Source organism: Pararge aegeria, chromosome W, assembly GCF_905163445.1.
Source record: "Pararge aegeria chromosome W, ilParAegt1.1, whole genome shotgun sequence".
Classification (NCBI taxonomy): Eukaryota; Metazoa; Arthropoda; class Insecta; order Lepidoptera; family Nymphalidae; genus Pararge; species Pararge aegeria.
This window is the reverse complement of record NC_053207.1, coordinates 494,846-515,393: the sequence shown is the minus strand read 5'-3', so window position 1 is coordinate 515,393 and position 20,548 is coordinate 494,846. Positions and strand designations below refer to the sequence as shown.

The following is a 20,548-nucleotide window of genomic DNA, read 5'->3' as shown; positions in this document are numbered from 1 at the left end:
AGTATGAAATGGAAAGGCAGGCATCACCCGCTGTGATGGTAAATTTCCCATCATGGGGTTCAAAGTTCGACCTTGATGTCGCCTGCATAGTACGCATTCGCGGACCGTGCGTCTTGCCAGGCATCTTCCCCCCAGTGGCCAGACTGTTTCTCTGACCGAATAAAGTAATGCCTGAGGTCCGGCATGCAATAGGCGCAAGTGCTCGCGGCGAAATAATAATTTAGTAAAGTGATGTTTCCCGTCTAGTACAATCGGGTGTCTCTTTTCGTAGCTGTATGCAGATGAATCGAGCCGTCCACCTACACGCATGACTTTATTTTCGTCGAGAAATGGCGAAAGTGATAAGAGCTTGCTCTTTGTATTTATTGTTGATTTATTTGCCAGGCAAGTATATTCTCTTTGAAAGGAACACAGTTGACTAAATATAACAAGCCTTGTGAATGATTCACCTAATTCTATAGTAGTTAAATTACCAGTACGCCTTGAATTCGGATGTGTGCAGTTGTGTATGAATCTTAATACGTACGAAAAGGAACGACTTAATTTTGTTAAATTTGAATGATTTTCAAATATAATTAAATTCGGTTCAATAATGCTTGAGTGCACATTTAATTCCGGTAGCTCTTGTACTATATTCGAATTTAAAGTAGGCCAATTATGTTGCTCCTGGAGTAGGAACTCAGGACCGTTCCACCAAAGCGTGGAGTCTCGTAGACGATTGGCGTCTATGCCCCTAGATATAAGATCTGCCGGGTTTAAATTTGTAGGTACGTAACGCCAAGATGAACTCTGTGTGTTTTCACATATTTCTGCAACTCTGTTCGCGACAAACATTTTTAGTTTGGTCGGACTGGTTTTAATCCAGCCGAGTACAACGCTTGAATCGCACCAGTGTATGCAATTGGCTATACGTGCACGTATAGACGTAAGGCAGGACGCGCAGAGCTTAGCGGCGAGGAGCGCCGCCGATAATTCGAGGCGGGGAATCGTCATCGGCTTGCCGCTAGGCGCTACCCTCGACTTAGCGCACAATAATTGAACGCTCGACCTACCGTACGCGTCGATCGTTTTTACATAGATACATGTCCCGTATCCGAACATAGATGCGTCGCTGAACGAATGAAGTTCGATTTTAACATTATCTTTGCTGATTACATATCGCGGAATTTGTATAGAATATAATACGTCTGTATTTTCTTGTATGCGCTTCCACTCTTTAAGAATGTCAGTGGGTACGGGTTGATCCCATTCTACCTTGAGAATCCATAATTTTTGTATCAATATTTTGGCCTGAATAGTTGCGGGAGAAAGTAACCCTAATGGATCGAAAACCTTGAATGTACTGGAAATGATTTGCCGCTTAGTAATGATGTTAGTTTTATCGGATGGAACTTGACATGAAAAATGTAACATGTCAGTTTTAGGATTCCATCCTAACCCCAAAGCGCTAGTAGAATTGCTTAGACAAAGATTGTCTGCTAAGTTTAAATTTGTACTTTGAAAAATGCTAGGTAAGTTTGATCGGAATTTGCGTAAATTGAAGCACCCCGCTTGAAGAGTGGCTTGCACGGATTCTAAAATATGAACTATTTCCGCTTCTGTATCTGCGCCAGTTAAAAGATCATCGTAGTAGAAATCCCGTTGGATAATTGTTTTAATGATTTCATCCGGGCACTCTTCACCTAGCTGATACAGACATCTAGTACTTAAGAAACTAGCACTGGCGAACCCATATGTGACTGTATTTAGTCGTAGTGCACGTAATGGTTGGGATTCATCATCTCTCCACAAGATTAACTGAAGATTTCGATCGTGCTCATTAATTAAGATTTGCCTAAACATCTTTTCGATATCGCCAGTAAGAACGTATTTGTAAAATCGAAATCTTAATATGATTGCAAAAAGAGTATCTTGAATATTCGGCCCAATAAGCTGCAAACTATTGATGCTAATTCCGCTACTAGAGGGCGCTGTTCCATCGAAAACTACACGCAAACTGGTAGATTCACTAATTTTGAAAATAGGGTGATGACACAGGAAGTAGCCTGATCGTGGTGTGAAGCTAGAAAGTTCTGAGCAATGACCTAGGTCTATATATTCATTTATAAAGGCAGCGTAGGCCTGTTTTAAATGGGGTTGTTTGCGAAATCGCCTTTCAAGATTCAAGAATCTTTTCTTTGCCTGACTGAATGAGTCTCCTAAAACTGAGGGTGAATCCTTCAGAGGTAGCCTGACACAAAATCTACCTGACTCGAGGCGAGTGGTATGAGTCTGAAAATGCTGCTCACATGCCCTCTCGCTGTCACTCAATAGAGACCGCTTGGGCATCTCTTCTATTTCCCAAAATTTTGATATTTGTTTTTCTAAACGATCATCTAATGAATTACTTGATACGAAATTGCAATGTGTATGTTTGATTTTATTATTTAATGAAATTGGACCTGAAATAACCCAACCGAATTTTGAATTATAAATGAATGGGCTATTTTTGCCTAAAGATTGAATATTGTTCCCTATGACCTCCCAAAATAGGTCAGCACCGATAATAGCATCGACTGGTCCAGAGATATAAAAATAGGGATCAGCTAGCTGGATATGATTTGGTATATCTATTTGTTTACGATCTATGTAAGCCTTTGGTATGTTGCCGGTCAACTCGGGCATAATAAAACACGATAAATTTGTATTGTAGTCACTGTGTAATGAACTGACTTGAACAAAACATCTTTCAGTGACGTAATTATTTGTGTTATTACCTATACCTATAATATTGATATCTGTAGGTATGGCCTCTAAATTTAACCTCTCCTTAACTCGTTGTGTCAAGAAGCTGGACTGGCTTCCGCTGTCGAGAAGTGTTCGGATAATCTCAGATTTTGAGTTCTTAGGATTCGTAACCCGTATGCTAACTGTGGATAGTATAACGTGAGAAATTGGCTGTCTAGAAATATTCACGCTTATTTCCTCGACGGCGGTCTGAGCTGCGACTGTGTCGCTCGAACCCTGTGCAGGTGTAGCAGGTTCTTGATTTGTAGGCCTGTGAAGAATCGTGGCATGGAGTTTCCCGCACTCCCTGCAGGTTCCACCTAAGCAGTCCCGGGTTTTATGGGTTGATCGGAGACAGTTCATGCAAAGTTGAAGTCTTTGAGCTTCAGCTATCCTAAGTTCAGGGGATTTGGCCAAAAAGGAAGGGCAAGTGTAAATAAAATGATTACCCTTACAAACTATACAGCGAGTGCGATACCTATTAGTGTTGTTATTAGAGCTCGGTTGCGTAACATAGGAAAACACCTTGTTTTGCTTAGAATTCCTAGTGTAATTATTATTGCTACTGGGGCCAGATACTCCATGAGATGAAGTGATACGCTTGTTTTGAATTTTATGTTGATTAAATGATTCCAACACATCAGCGCGATCCTTTAAAAATTTATGAAATTGTTCTAAGGTAGGTATGTCACTTAAGGTGTTGCGATGCTCCTCCCATTTCATACTGGTTTGATTATCTAATTTTGAGCTAGCCATGTAAATAATTAACGTGTCCCACTGATCGGTGGGTTGCCCTAAACTGGACAAAGCGCGTAAATTTTTGCTAACACCATCAATTAAAGAACGCAATGCTTGTTCTGATTCGCGAGCCAGTGGTTCGATGTTGAATAAGGCGTTGAGGTGGCTATTAATTAATTGCCTTTTGTTGTCATATCGCTCGCATAATAAACTCCAGGCCTTGTTATAATTTAAGGCGCAAACTTCAAGGTTGCTTACGACACGCGCGGCATCTCCCTCTAAATAAGAAACTAAATAATGAAACTTGTATATTGGTAATATGTTTGAATTTTCATTAATAAGAGAGGAAAACATTTCTTTGAATTGCATCCAACGGGATGCCGAACCATCAAAACGAGGAACCTGGATTAAAGGGAGTTTAAAACCTAACCCCTGAGAATTTCCGCCGCACCCTTGATGCGTGGAGCTGCTGTGAGCATATTCAAAATTAAAGTTTTTCGAGAACCGAGTTAGTATGTCTTGTGCGAGTGACATGGCAGAATCTATTTCATTCTCGAGCTCTTCCCGAATATCGAGTTCGTCTTCTAGCTCATCAGCGTTTAACGTCTCGATCTGACCTTGCAACTCACTGAATTCGCTAGATAAACATTCGAATTTGTTTATTTTTATCTTTAATTCACCTATCTGTAAAGAGTCTAAGCTGGATGATTTGCTGAATTTTGAAATGTAGTTTTTGAACTTAGTCACGCGGCCCTTCACGCTACTACGTTTTATAATCAATTCTTTAAGGTTAGACATCTTAAGTTGCAGGAATTACCAAAAACTAAAAATGTGACGGTGGTTGAGTAATTTTAAAACAAAGAATCGCGATAACAATTTTGCTTACGCCCGTGCAATGCAACGAACTAATGAGTCAACGATGCGCTCGCGTTGCATCGGCGAATCGGTCTCCAGTCACAAATTTACTGTCCTAAATTGCGCGCGTGTACTAATTATGTTGTATGAGCTATAAAATTATGGTAACGTAAGAGTGTGATTAATATATAAATGTAATGAGTGATATGCAAATTTTGTGAGTGATGTGAAACATGCGTAGTGGAGTACTATAAAAATAGTGTATGATCCTTGGATGATTATGGATATAGATGGATGAATGAAATGGATGGATGATTGGATGAAGGTGAAAGTGATTCTGTTGTATGGGTGTGATGTACGGGCACTTATCTTGAATCGTCCGACACGTGGATGGCTGCCGCGATCTTGTATTGGCCGGGCGACGATAAGCGCTGCGTCTCTTCCTCGCTGATGGCACTCTCTCTTCTGTTGAAGAGTCCTGTCACGGTCGCCAAAATATGTTCAATCCTTAGATTGGACACACCATAGGGCCCGATAGGCAGACCCTAGTTCTTGATGCAGGTTTGAGTTAATAAAAAACGTGACCTCAGCGAAGGTTGTATTTGAAGAAGTGAATGATATTGCATATTTTTGTGTGACAAGTTACATTGACAGATGACGCAAAGTTCACTGACATTGACATTAATTATATGCGTACTTGACGTTACACTATGGTTGTAAAGCGCTCCGACATAGATAATCAGTGCTTACATTTTATTATATTAGGCTGTGGTAATCAGAAGGGTTACTTTAGCATAAGGCAGCGTAATTTCAATTAGCAATTTAGCGAAGAACACAGTACACCCTTATGGTTACGTATAATGACTCAATAACTATAACTAATTACTATTAACTGAATTACTTATTAAACAAGAGTTTAATATTATAATGTTGACAAATAACAAAAGACTAAAGGCGAACAGTAGGCAAGTGAAGGTAAGCATTATAATGTTATGTTCGTTTGTAGCATGGAAAATTCTAGATATTAACTTAACTTAATCTTAGATCTTACAACACTTACCCAATCCGGGGTTATTTAGCACTATACTAAGGGCACAAGACCTCCCACGAACTAATTATTATCAAGTTCAATTTGTATGTATTTGGTAGGAAGATTATAATTAACGCGTCCACCTCAGCCGTGAATCGCGATTACTTATGCACACTCGTACTCCCCTCTGCGCGGGAGTGCGCGAGTTGCGCGGGGGAAGGGTCGTAGCCGGAGTGTTACAGAGGGGAATCCTTAAAAGGGGGGTATGTAAATTCTTATATATTAAGTAAATGGTAGAAATCCTGTTGTGCCAATAAATAATCTGTAATACTATCTAGCTTACGTTGTTTCATTAAATAAACCAAAGTGTAACATATGGCGCCCAACGTGGGGCGACCCCCCCCTCATCTAGATCTGGAAGAAAGAATAAAGCTAAGGAAGCAACAGGCTGTGTAGGAACAACCGCTGGGCTTCCAGCAGTCCGCGGGGGTAAACTCTGCGACTGCTGGAGGACCGGGGCTGGTCCGACCACCTAAAACCAAAAGACAAGGCACTGACCCAGAGGAACAAAGACCAGCGAAACGTCGCACCCAAAGATCTCAGGATGGACCGCGGAGTTCGGCAAAAGCGCTAAGCGATCTGGCCGTAGCGATCTACCGTGCTGATGGTGTCCTGGTTGATGCGGATCTGGCGGAAGTGATTAGAACAAGACTCAGAGGCCTTATATTGAAAGCCGTGAGAGAACAAGTGGATAGCGACATGCTGAGCTTCGCCACCTCAGGTCTGGTATCAGAAGGCTTTTTCCTGGTGACACCATTGAACGCGTTGGCGAGGATTGGCTATTGTCGTGCGACTTGGGTCTCTATAACGGAGTTCCGATAAGGCTACTAAGGAGAGACAGGGGCATTGTTTCTGAAGTCATTCGACAAGAAGAAGACAAAACAACTAATGTCACGGAGCAGAACCAATATAGCACTGGTAGCAGGCATAACCACAGGACATTGCCTGTTAAATAGACACCTAACGGTAATGAGAATTGCAGAAGATTCATCCTGCCCAGAGTGTGGCGAGATGGAAACCAGTTTTCATTTCATAGCTGAGTGCCCCATGTACGCGATGGTAAGATGGGAACTACAAGGTAAGGACAGTTTTAGTGTAGAAGACCTAGCAAACCTCTCTATAGGGGATATCCTGAGGTTCACAAAAGAGACTGGTAGGTTGCAGGGAGGGATGCTGCCGGGACACCAGTAAACCTGTGTCCCAACATGGGGAATAGGGTGGAATAGTCCTTACAGAGGACTGATCACCCGTCTGGCAAGGGCAGGCGTCCCTTCTATAAATAATAATAATAATAATAGGCCACTGTACGAATTTGGAGGATGTTGTAGATTTCGTTTTAATTGCACAATGTACCTACATGTACCCATGTTACACGTAGTAGTTCTTAAAAACATGAAAAGAATGCAACCATGCTATAATTCCCAGCCCGAAAAACCAATGTCGTTAGTACTCTTACTTTTTTCCGTTAGTTAGGTAGGGTATTTTCGCCTTTTCGCGTCCGACGCCCAATTCGCGTCCAAACGACGGTACACTGTTTTACAACAGTGAAAAATAACAATACCGACACACCAATCTAAACAAGAGCGCTTCTATTGATGTTCGGACCTATGACAGGTACTCACACACAAACAAAATATCTGTGTGTGCAACCCAAATTTAATGAAAAATAAACTCAACAAGTGCTGACGCGCGAATGTGTTGTGAAAAAAATAGTGAGCAGCTGTACTTTTCACGGTAAGTATTTAAGGTGTTTATGTGAAATTTAGAATACTTTGTTATCCCTAGACCTTAATTGTGAACCACACTATAGGAATAACGATGTTTGTGCTTATATTTTTCTACTGACAGCTTTATATAAGGTGGACGCGAACTGGTACATAAAATTTATAAAAAAATCACTTTGCGTCCGCTGTGGACGCAGATTACTCTTACTATTTCGCAGTCAGATGTTTAATTAAATACGATAACATGGGAAAAACAATATAAACTTCCTATCAATTTTAACAACATTAACATGCATAATATGATGGCCGATTTGCGTCCATATTATTAGAAATATAAAAAAAGGTAATGAATGTCAAGAATCAGAATTGGACGCACAGTTTTCCTACATTAGAAACCCTATAAAATTTTGCGTCCATCTTTTAATCACACGAAAATAATAGAGTAAAATTTATATAATTTTATTTAAATATACTCTTTTTAACCTACCTAACCTAAAAATATACAATTATTATACGAAAATTATTTTATGTATTTGCCAATATTTGAATTTTGTTCCATTTTTAGGGTTCCTTACCCAAAGGGTAAAAACAGGAACCTAGTACTAAGACTTCGCTGTTCGTCTGTCACCAGGCTGTAGCTCATTAATCGTGATAGTAAGACAGTTGAAATTTTCATGGATGATGTATTTCTATTGCCGCTATAACAATAAATATAAAAAAATAGAATAAAACACGGAACGCGCGAGTCCGATTCGCACTTGGCCAATTTTAAAGGCTTTGTACCGAAATGGTAAATAGAATCCTATAAAGCCATCGACATGATATTTGAAATAATAGTGAATCTATTAATGGAGTTAGTTGGAGGAGAAAAAAAATATCCTGAAGTGCAATTTATGTTTACTTTTATGATATCAGCAATTATTAAATAAATGTTTTGATTAAAATCACAAGCTTCCCTTTTTATTTCCTATTTCCCTTCCTAATTATTTCTAAACAGGTGGACGCCAATTGGTCCACAGGCGGACGCAATCTGGATTTTGTGGACGCAAAATGGGAAAATCGCCTGTTTCAGCTATTTGTACCTGTGTAGAATAAAACATCAGATGCGTTGTCCAAAACTGTGCATTAAACTTGACAAGACTATATAGGGACTACATTACAACCATATTTGATTAAAAACTACCGCACGGACAATTTTTTTTTCACGTTCAAACCTAACAACTCCACTAAGTGGACGCAAACAGGCGAAATACTGCGTCACCTTGTACATCAACAAAAATATACACCGCAAAAAAAAATTGTTCATTCGCTTCTGTAATTATTTCAATATTCTATAACGCACTCTTAAATGTCGTAAACATTAAGTATATTCAACACAGCTTCCTCCTCCTAAACTATCACAAATGGCTGTGAATTTAATACTTATCTATAAACGAACATATTTTCACAGCAAAGGATAAACGTGAATATAAACTTTAAAATCCTTTGGCTATATTTTTTTAAAGATAATAACATATCTTTAATTTAACACTTCAATAAAACACTAGTTCACCATTATTAGACACTTCATTTAATTTTATAGAAATCCTTTAAATTTTAAAATAAAAGAAAACTTTTTAAAAATAAAGATTTTTTTAGAATTTAAAACTTTATAATAAATGAAAACTGTTTAAAAATAAAGTTCTCTTTTAAATTTCACCAATAAATTGTATTTTAAGTTGCAACAGTAATTATAATCCACGTCACTGCAAAAGTAATTATTTTAACACATTTCCTAAAAAATAAACATCAACACTCTGAACGGGTAAATATAGCCATGCGCGAGTGGAATTCCCGCCAACGCAGAAGCGCTCGTGGCACCGCCACGCGGTCGAACATGTGCCGAAGTTTGCAGTTTCAAACTTCGTACAAAAGCGCGCGAAAACATGTAAACGAGTCACAAAAATTATTTTATGATTGAAACACGGCTTATTTAATGAAGAAAAAAATTCTGTACTCACGCAGCGTGGTCGGCGTGTGGAAACCAGGCTAGTGCAACGGCAATTATAACTCCTACGCTCGTAAACGCGCGCGACTGGTCGCCTTTCATTTTGCAAGCACCACTCGTTCAGGTGCCGGCAACCCGGTTTCTGCCTGTCGGTTTACTAACGTATGCGTGCGCAGGCGTGAGCTTCATGCTGATATCCACGAGTGAGATAACTCGTGGATATCAGCATGAAGCTCACGCCTGCGCTCATCTACCCATCTACCGCAGTCTAGCCATTTCTTGTCTCGATGACGCTCAGATGCTCGCTCCGCTTATTGAGCGACAGATACTAAACTCTCTGTCTGGACTGCGACTTTTCGCCAACGCTCATGTTTTATTGACAACGATAGATATCGATCGCGCACTCTTATGTAAAATAGTACAAGATCAATAATTTGATATTTAAACAGAAGGATTGAATCTTGATGATTAACGTCTCTGTTTACTTTCACTGTAAAACATTCATTCATTAGGTACGCGGTACACGGTAGACACTTTTTTAAACATTTTATAATAGAAGACTTACTTTTTAGCACTCATTTTATTTTCTCGAAAGGTAGCCATAAAAGGTAGGTACGTTTTATACCACTGAAAAATCCAGAATAAATAATTTTTTTTATTTATTTTTGTAATTTATTTTACGGCCATGATTCAAGTCATTTAAGTCTTTCAAAAAATATTAGTTTAGCTTCTTCTTCTTCTTTTTGGTTTATTGGTTCTGCGCGCTGAGCGACTGAACCATTGCCAATTGCTTATTCTGTGGTGAAGTTTTATTCTTATTTATAAATATTTTTTTTTAAACGAGGAAACTTTTTACATTGAAAAAAAAAACTAAGTTTTAAGTTTTAAAAAAGGAAACGGAATTTCGAAAAGAATTAATAGGATCAGGAAAGGATTAAATAGTATAATAATATGGATTACTTAAACTAGGTACTTATTTACAACTTTATATCATACAATAGGATCCAACAAGCAAAAGGAAAAGAGGTAGACCGAAAGAAAGATGGGTTGACGAAATAATAAGAAAAGCCGGTGAATATTGGTTAACTAAAGCAAAGGACAGACTGTCGTGGGGAAAAATGGAGGAGGCCTTCACCCGTATAGGGGTCCATAGTGAAAATTGATTTTATTATTTATTACTAAGAATTTAATATATATATATATAGATATCATTTTTATGCATGCACATATTATAATGTATTAATAATTGATAAAAATGTATTATGGAAATAAAGAGGCTATAATAATAATAATAATCATACAATAGGATAAATGAGGAAAAAAGTTTATATATACAAGGTTCATTAATGGACAAGAGGATGTGAACGGAAGTAGGAAATGAGATGTTTAACTAAATAAGACCCTGGTAAAATGAATCCCGGTTATATTTTGGGCATGATAAGAATATGTGGTTCAGGTCACCCACCTCACCACATTCGCACAAATCACTATCCATAAGTTCAAATTTCGCCAGTTGCACATGAGAACAAACGTGGCCCAAACGCATACGCGTCAAGATACATGTCACTCTCCTGCTCAACTTTAAACCCGAGAACCATGGCTTTGACGGAATAGAGTTTTGAATCCTAGCGAAAGATTTACCCTTTGACTGGCTAGAAATTGACCAAGCCATTTTCCAAGATTCCTGAAGGGAATGTTTTGGCAATGCACATAAATCATAGGCATAGTAACAATAGTCTGCAATATCTCCGCATGATATAGCCTTATTGGCAAGCTGGTCAGCACGTTCATTTCCAGAAATTCCAGTGTGACCTGGTACCCAGGAAAACACCACTGTATAGCCTTTTTCATTACAAGTAAGCAGGAGGTTTCTAATTTTTAAAATAACATGGCTTATCTAGGCAGACTTAAATGGAAATCTAGATAAAGCTTGCAGGGCACTCATAGAGTCGGTAAATATGATAGATTTCTTAAGTTTGGCAAGAAGAATATGTTCAACAGATTTTAACAAACCAAAGCATTCTCCGGTAAATACTGATGATTCCGATGGAAGATTTATTTTCTGGACAATATTATATTGAACATGAAAAACTCCAACTCCAACCGGGCCATCCGGTGAATGCTTAGAAGCATCACTATACATATTATAATGAAAATTAGAAAATTTATTTTCTTTTAATATGTTTACATATTGAGGAGCTTCCAACTGGTTTCTTGGAATACCTGGATTAATTCTAACATCCGGAGATATTAGTAATGCATTATATTAAGAATAAAAAGTAGGATAGCAATATGTACTATAGATCGGCGCTTGTATGGAGCAAAACATTCGATAGCTTTTGATAAGACACGGGGCAGATTTACGGGACCGCAGTACGAACAAGTACTGTCGATCCTTATGACTTCGCCCAGCTAACCTGATTTTGCCCAGTAGAGTATATTTTGGTAATATTGAAAAATATGGTAACAATTTTTAGTAGCGTTTATTATTTGATGTGTGGTACAAATTTGTGTATATTTCTGGCATCACTACACAAGTAACTGTCACCAATTTTATTTCAGTTATATTATGGAGGGTAGAGGTAAGGAGAGCCATCTTATATGGGAGAAAAGTTGAAAAAGTGTCCAGTTGTATGCGCTAAATAACAGTTCAAAAATCCTCCACAATGGCGCTGGTGGATGCACAGGGTATGGTATGAATGTAGCAATCGTAGATGAATTGAAGTATGCCGAGTTAAAAAATTTAATGTCATTATCGACTAAAGTAGTTAATTATTGAGAATTTCAACAACTTACGTTGTACAAAATATTGTGGTAATTATAACCTTACTTCCTTGTTTATTTTTCAAGCCTACTCTAACAATATTTATATTTGGCGCTTCTTTTAAGAGTTACCCTGATGCAAATGTGGCGCCATCCTAATTTAATACATTTTGACGACACTTTTTCATATACACAGATGATCCTCCTTACCTCTACCCTCCATATATAAAACGTAGGTACCTTACCTTTCGAGAAAATAAAATGAGTGCTAAAAAGTAAGTCTTCTATTATAAAATGTTTAAAAAAGTGTCTACCGTGTACCGCGTACCTAATGAATGAATGTCTTACAGTGAAAGTAAACAGAGACGTTAATCATCAAGATCCAATCCTTCTGTTTAAATATCAAATTATTGATCTTGTACTATTTTATTTAAAGTTGTGCTTGCGTTTTTCTATGGCCCATTAGTTGACAAATATGTGTTTATTCAGATCAAGAAGTAATAAAATACAATTGCAAATGTTGGTCGATTTCATGTCGACCCACAACCACCTTGCCAATGGGGTATTCACAGGACTCTTAGGAGCCAAAAGAGCAGACTCCCAGTGGCAAATCTGTAGTCCTTACTGAAGGAGCAGTAGCAGGGACGCAGCACCACGGGCAACATATACGTAGTATACATGTTGCTGTAAAGTCAACCAAGTGAAGAATTTATTTATTTTCCAGAGTATAGATGGAAGGCTTAAGAAACGAAAAGATCTTCTCCGTATTACCAGTTGCTCCGTGTGCAGAATACTCATTTATCACACAAAAATAAATTAAAAAGGATGAAAAGGTTAATTTAGAAATTTTATTAATATAAAAAATAAAAAAATTTATTTATTAATCTTTTCTTTTTTGTCGACCAACTGTTAACAATCTTGTTTTCGGAACGTTGTCCGACCTCGAAAATTTTTGAGGATTCTAATAAGATTCTTATTGGATTTTGATGAAAATCTAACTAATTCCAATTGCGTTATATAGGTCAAAATACTATCTCATAGCACTCATAAATGCGCCGACTCTACCTCAGGTTTTTACCTAAGTCTGTGGATTCTAATTCATATTGGAATATAGTTCCTGGATGAGTGTAATGCGTATTGGGATAAGTTCCAATACGCATTACACTATAGCAGATATAACTTTTTTTATTAACTTTACTATTCGATATAGGTATATTCGAATTCTAACAAGTTTCTAAAACCAAAGCTATTATTCTAATTATTATTAGATTTTCCCGTACTTTAAATTAGTAATTCAAATTATCGTAATTTCAATTAGTAAATTCATACTTTGATAAGATGAAACCAAAATATATAAACTTAACATATTTCAGCGTTATCAAAATAATTACGTTTTGATTAAGTTTATTAAGGTCGCAATATGTGATATTGATTAAGTATATGCACATAATATTTGGAAAATAAGAATATTTACAACTTATTAAAATAGGTTTATGAAAACATTACGTACGATAGGTTTAACATATTACAGAATTATTAAAATGATTTTGGTTTCATTAAGTTTATTAAGGACTTTATATTACGATAGGTTTAACAACAGCATTATCAAATGGATTTTCGTTTGATTAAGTTTATTAAGAACTCTATATTTGATATTACGATAGGTTTAACATATTACAGAATTATTAAAATGATTTTGGTTTCATTAAGTTTATTAAGGACTTTATATTACGATAGGTTTAACATATTACAGCATTATCAAATGGATTTTCGTTTGATTAAGTTTATTAAGAACTCTATATTTGATATTACGATAGGTTTAACATATTACAGCATTATCAAAATGATTTTGGTTTGATTAAGTGTATTAAAGACTCGATAATTGTTATTGACAAAGGATATGCACATCATGTTTGAAACATAAGAATATTTATAACAAAAAAAGAGAAATTCTTAGTAGAGCATCGTTTAAAATAAGACAATGTATTGTTAATAAATTATTTTCGTCTCGAAAAGATTCCAAAGTTTTTTTAATTCTATTTTATGGAGCACTGAAATAAATAACACGCAAGTAACCTTTCCCAAAGTATTTTTTGTTGCACATTCCTCGTTACAAACAATAAACCTACCTGATTGCAGACAAGAACTTACTTGTTCAACTCAAAAAAAAATATATTGTTCGTTGGAACATTATCTAAAGAATTTTTTTTATTTAACTATACGAAACACCGTAATAAATAACCCAACCTTTCCTTTGTCAAAGTATTTTTTATTGTCCATTCCTAGTTACAAGCAATAAACAGCCACGGTAGTTTCAATGATTAATTAAAGACAAGAACAAACTTGTATTATAAAAATGTGCGTATAAAACGTTTCACTCAACCATACAAGCCATAAGTTTATTCAGTGTCCGACTGTTAGTATCTAACCCAGTGTTTTAAAAGTCTTTAAGGCATAAGTTTATTCAGTGTCAGACTGTTAGTATCCAACCCAGTGTTTTAAAAGTCTACTTATTAAACACTTACTAAGATCGACCAGTGGTGTGAAACAACATTTATTCATCATGGAGGTAAGAATCACATACGTTTGTCTTTTTTTATCTATTCGTAACTTATAATTGAATCTTTACGATGTGGAACTGTTATGAATCTAATTAATATTTTGTTTTAATCGTGATCTCATATTTATTCTAGAATTCACCGAATGATGAATATACTTTAAAGCACTTCTATTATCCACTCAATATATCAGATGATCAAGATATGAGTGACAATAAAAAGACCGCAATGAGAAGGAGCAACAGTATAGATGCTTTTTTTGAAAAGCAAAAGAAAAAGAAGAGACAGTCAAAGTCTTCATGTGTAGCGCAAGCAAGTGACGGGGGCCTATCATATATCTCATCCAACGACGATGACAGTATCAGTGCAACACATCTAATCAAAATAGACATCTATGACATGAAGAGTCTTAAAGATGTTTCGCCTCTTGAATACTGGAAATATGCAGATTTGCGATTAAAGTACTACGTTGAATCTGCTGGTGATAAGCACTATCAAAGCATGCGAGATATTATATACAACATTACAAAGCAAATCGCTGGGAAGCATGACTGTAAAAAATACTTTATTGACAGAGATAACCAGAAACAATAAGTATTCTCTGAACCAGCGGTCGGTAAACATCACAAAGTAAAAAGACCCTCTATATAAACGTAGTTGTATTTTATTTTGTATTTTGCTTTAAAATTTATTTGAAAACAATAATGGGACTATTAAAAAGTACTTTACAAACAGTAAAAAAAATAACAATATGAAATCCCACTCCAACCATTCGGATAGACAAATAATGAGGTGGTTCATTTCGTCAGATCCGTCATTCCATATTCAAACGTTCTACGAAACTACACGATGACAACTGAGTTCAGCAACATTTCTTTCGAGGAAGAAATGGTTACGTTGTGTGAAGAAGTGGAGACGAAAATAAACTCCTTTGTTGAAAAAATAGTTGAAGATATGGATATCGATCAGCAGTTGCACGATTTATGTGAGAACATGGAACACGAGCATAAGGGGTATTCCAGTCCAATATTACCCTTAAACATAGGACTGATGATGACAGCTCTTCGTGAGGACAATGTTATTTATTATGAAGAAGAAACTGATCAAGATCCGTCTCATTCTTTCTGGTCACAGTGTACACAAAAGTTATAGTTAATACTTTAAGATATATTTTTCATTGTATAATATAATGTTAGATTTGTACCTTGTTAAAATAAAAAACTGTAATTTTTCGATTTTTTTTTTATTTCATCTCTTTATAAATAAAGTCTTAAACATAGATTGAACAAGTTGATCATTATATAAAGTATTATCAGAAAATAAATTTATAAATTTTGACATTGAGATATTATTAAATTTAAAATAAATATAAATCAAACAATATATTCCGCAAAATGAGCTAAAATAGTTCTGAAGTACTTTATCGTTGTGAATCCACTTTTTACAGTTAGTTTTTAGGAACATTTCATGGTAATCCATTGGTTTGCGACCAAACGAGTCAAAATATTCACCGACACCATTAGTATCAACATATATTGCTACCCAATGAGATCCAGGTTTTGTATCAGGATCTAAATTGGATATTAAATATGCTGGTGATGTTAAATATATCGGTATCTTATTAGCAGCAAAAACATTTAAGTGAATACTTGGATCGATAATTTTTAAATAGTTCTCAATCTCTGTGGTGTCCATTGAAAGTTTATAAAAAAAATTAAAAGCAAATAAAGAATCTTCTCTATATAATGGTTGTTTATGAAATGACTTGAAAATTAAATATTATCTTTATTTATATTATCTTAACTGTTATAGTCTAAACTTACATCTCGATTTTTATTTATTTCAATTACATTATCAAACTCTGCGTAAACTATGCAATTCACAGTTGTCGTTAAAGCTCTTTCAAATCGAACCTCAAATCTTACACTGCCCCTTTTAATGAGGTTCCAGTGAGAGTTTGAATTAGCAGACAAATCGGGGGTTAAATCAAAAGCAAAAAGACAATACCCATTATTATAATCCTCTTTAGAGACATCATTTCCATCATTCAAAAAATGAATTCCTGTTCCAGAGAATAAAGTATGATATGCACTTGTGAACACATTATCATCAAATGATGGTGTTAATGTTTTAGATGGTATGGATTGACCATCAACATATAAACCGAACAAGTTAAGTCCATGATTTCCAAAATTAAAAGGATTAGTATTTAGAGTTCCATTAAAAGCAGAGTTTCCTACGAATCCAATAATACATCTTTTGGGTATTTGTCCTAAAAACACATTATCTAGCATTTTACCCTGGATTCCAGATGGAATGGTTAACACTTTAACTTCAGCACGAGTGACAGGATATTTTGCAGTTGTAGTAGCTAACACTTTTTCATGTGCAATTAATACACTAGGATTGATCCGAACTTTACGCATTATAAGGCTAGCACTAGATAAATGCACTTTGAATTTACTATCTATAGATGAACACATAAGATTAAAACTATCTTTAGAACGTACGAGTTTTAGACGCATTTCAACACCATTGATTAAAAACTTGTCTTGATTAAAAATATCAGCATGTATATGACCAATCATTTCAATAGTTTGACTTTCCTTTGCTAATTCTTCTCTTTTTGCGTATCCCTGGTTTGAAGCATCACATGAATCCATTTTTGAAGCCGTATCTTTATACCAAAGACCACAAGTAAGGTGAGATTTTTTAGCAGCTGTACCATAATTAAGCAAAGTCTCGATGTAAGCTCGATATCCATAAGTGTTGTTTGGAGGTGTTACGAGCTTTTGATTTAAATATATGTCAACCTGACTAAAAAGTGAGTGAAGCCAATTGTTAACAGGAGCAACATTAGAAGCACTTGAAATGTTACTTGAATCGGTATTCTGAACTTTGGCTTTTATGTGCAGTAGGGTATGAGATAAATCAATGTAATCATCACCATTTCCTGGTACTAAAAATTCAATTGGTCCATCATCGGTCAATGATGAAATGGGGTTGTAATGAATCCATTGACCTCCCTCAATACTAGTCTGAGTCGATGGTAGAGCAAATAAATCCAACTCTGATTTTACGCATTCACAAGAATTATGATGTAAAAATGACATTTTTAAATTTTAACTTTTAAAAAAAATATCCTGAATATTACTATGTTTAATTTTCTTAGAACCTTTCTGTTTGAGAGTGTTTTTGGAAGTGACACGTTTTCTTTTTTGCCGTCTAATTTTATATCCTCGGACGGATCGTTCATGATGGAATCAATTTTTTTATCAGCTTTTTGTTTTAGATTCGAAGTTGCTGTTTTAAAACGTGATCTGATAGATTCATCTATTGGTTGTACATTCAACATGTCGGATAATAAACCCACACCAGCATTCAGAGCTTCTTTACCGACAACTTTTGCACCATTTTTCAAAAGTGGAAGAACAGATCTAAATAATCCACCCAAAAAACTACCTATACCATGGCCTCGCTGATACGGTGCACCCTTGTAAATTGCACCTATACCTGTACCAGCTTGATGAGAATAATAATGTAAGTATGGGCAAGGCATTTTGAATGGAAGTTTTTTCACTTGATTCTCTTAAAATGTACTTTAATACACGTCGTCCCAAACTGGAATGGTACTTTTTGACCTGTACTCGTTCTTATATCTATTTCTATTACATCAAACTCTCTTCGCATGAGAGGTAGGTAATGAGGTGGTGAAAAAATATGCATTTTGTTTGCCCCGTATACATAGACTGCAGGATCAAGTGGAACGATTCTAAGAAGAGGGGCCATGACATCTCCAACAATTTGTGGTTCGATAATATCACAATAAATAAACAATTGAGAGGGTAATCCTAATTTTAAATTATAAGGATATGTTCCCGTTTTATTTTGAATTAGATTTGTATTTGGTTCAAACCCTAGCTGTAAACATAACTTGGTTGACAACTTAAGTACATCAATTGCATTATCCATACATAATACTGATACTTGACTTTTTATTTCATCATAATTAAACATAAGTTGAGTATCAGTATGTTTGTTTAATTCAGCTACAAGATGTTGAATGCTATCATAATTCATAGCAGGAATATGGCTTCTATAGTGTACTAATGAAATTATATCTTCATCAGGTATCATAATCCATTTTGATGTATAAATAACGTTTTCTGATTCCCGAACTGTATACATAGTACAAGGATATTGAATTTCAACAACTCCAATATACCATTCTCCTTCCAAAATAAGTGATTTTGGTAATTTGGTTGAGAACTTGGTCGTCGTGTTTTCTGGGAAGTACTCCATTGAACTATTACTAAGTAAAGTTAAATAAAAATTTTCTTCCATCATAACTTTTTAAGGCTGGATTCTAAAATCCAACTGTTAAACTTATCAGGATAACCTTTCCACTTGACAAGCAATTGTTTTCTGTTACCTGAATAGCGAGAGCATAGTATTTTATCAATATTATATTAAGTGGTGGGGTCATATGTTACTTTTTGCAATTCATCCTCATAGAAAGTACCTACAATAGGCTCATCTTGAAGATCTGTGATGGTATAGACCACCTTACGCATACTATTTTTTATACCCGTTATTATAAATATTTCATCACTCCAATTAGTTTCATATCCTTTTTGGAAAATGTGTTTATATTTCGTTATCCTCACGTGATCACCGATTGAAAACTTAGTCTGCTTTGTAACACTAACTTTATTGTTGAGGCTTCCATATAAATTGTTCCATACTTTCATGATATTATCTACATTAACTTCAAATGGACACATTTTTATACTGGAATGAAAGCTATGGTTATAAGCATAGAGTAAATCTTGTAAAACATTAATATAAGTATAGGTATTTTTGTGAGTGAAATAACGCCACATTCTGGTTTTTAGTGTCCTTTGAAATCTCTCAACTATACTAGCTTTAATATCTGGGTTATTGATTGTATAGTAATTCATATTTTTACTTTTAAAGTATTGTCTAACATCTTTTGACACAAATTCAGTACCTTTATCAGATTGTAAGTGGGTGGGAGTTGCTTTAGCTTCGGTAAATATGCTTTCAAATGCTTGTTTTATATTTTTAGAATTTTTCTTTTTAAGTGCTCTTGCAAAAGCATATTTACTAAAAACATCAATAACACACAGAATATAGTTAAAACCTTCATTATATTGAGAATAAGTACGCATATCGCTTAAATCAGCCTGCCAAAGTTCATTAAAATTAGATAATATGTATTTGTTTCTGGGGAATTTCCGATGCACAGGCTTATGTAACGTATAAGTTTCTTGAGCTTGCAACCACTCTTTTACTTGTTTCCTATTCATTTTACCCTTTAATGCTCTTACCAAGTGATCTATGCTACTGTAACCAGCTGGGTTCGAAATGTCGTAATAGATATAATTAATGTCTAGTATGGATTCCATCTTTCCCAAATGTCGTGTTTTTTTCTTAACGATTTTTGAGTTTCAAGACTCTCACCATCATTTGAGGTACTACGTCTTCTGAATTTTGGTGATTTATTACTAATATTTTCAAAAGCTTGCGGATTACCAATACAAGTCGAAGGAACTTCTATATTTTTTAGAGCAACAATAAATTTTTCCCATCCGATAGGTTTAGGTTGTTTTAATGATCTTAACGTATAATTCACTAGATCAACAATATTACTATCATCTATAACTTCTTTATCTAACACTAATACCCCATCATTTTTCCACCTAATTTTGTCTTTATGGTTTAGGAGAGTATTTAACAATATATCACCCTTTTTTTTTGTACGTTTTTGGTATAAGTTTGTTTATATAAGTGGTTGTGTAAGAAATATCAATTGAAGAACCACATGCGTGCTTTTCATCTTCAGAGTCCTCACAAACTGCAGAATAATTGTCTTTGCTCTCCTTTTTAAGCAATTCAGTATCGTGCTTTTGCTCATTCTCTATAGTCACGGGTAGTTTTAATGGTCTCCTCTCTTCTCTGGTAAGGTGAAGATATCTTTGTAAAATTTGCATATACAATGACCATTTTTCACGGTCGTCCATTTTACTTTTTAGTATATTTTTCA

The 20,548-nt window shown here is 35.4% G+C and overlaps 3 protein-coding genes across 3 annotated transcripts in view; 1 reads left to right on the top strand and 2 right to left on the bottom strand.

Moving 5' to 3' along the window:
* The window catches only part of LOC120635896 (gamma-aminobutyric acid receptor subunit beta-like), a 209,193-nt gene extending 199,979 nt beyond the window's left edge, over positions 1-9,214 (bottom strand). Inside the window, exon 1 of the mRNA XM_039907108.1 lies at positions 9,174-9,214. The gene's annotated coding sequence lies outside the window, so the exon portion shown is untranslated. The remainder of the gene's footprint in view (positions 1-9,173) is intronic.
* Positions 60-4,302, bottom strand: LOC120635903. The gene is made up of 2 exons (XM_039907117.1): positions 474-4,302; positions 60-151 (listed from the first exon to the last, which is right to left on the bottom strand). The coding sequence occupies exons 1-2, from the start codon at positions 4,300-4,302 to the stop codon at positions 60-62; spliced, it is 3,921 nt and encodes a 1,306-aa protein (XP_039763051.1).
* A 4,897-nt stretch (positions 9,215-14,111) lies between the features above and the next one.
* On the top strand, positions 14,112-15,468 carry LOC120635939. Its single transcript, XM_039907149.1, has 2 exons — positions 14,112-14,492; positions 14,617-15,468. The coding sequence occupies exons 1-2, from the start codon at positions 14,487-14,489 to the stop codon at positions 15,073-15,075; spliced, it is 465 nt and encodes a 154-aa protein (XP_039763083.1). The 5' UTR covers positions 14,112-14,486; the 3' UTR covers positions 15,076-15,468.
* The last annotated feature ends 5,080 nt before the right edge of the window (positions 15,469-20,548 follow it).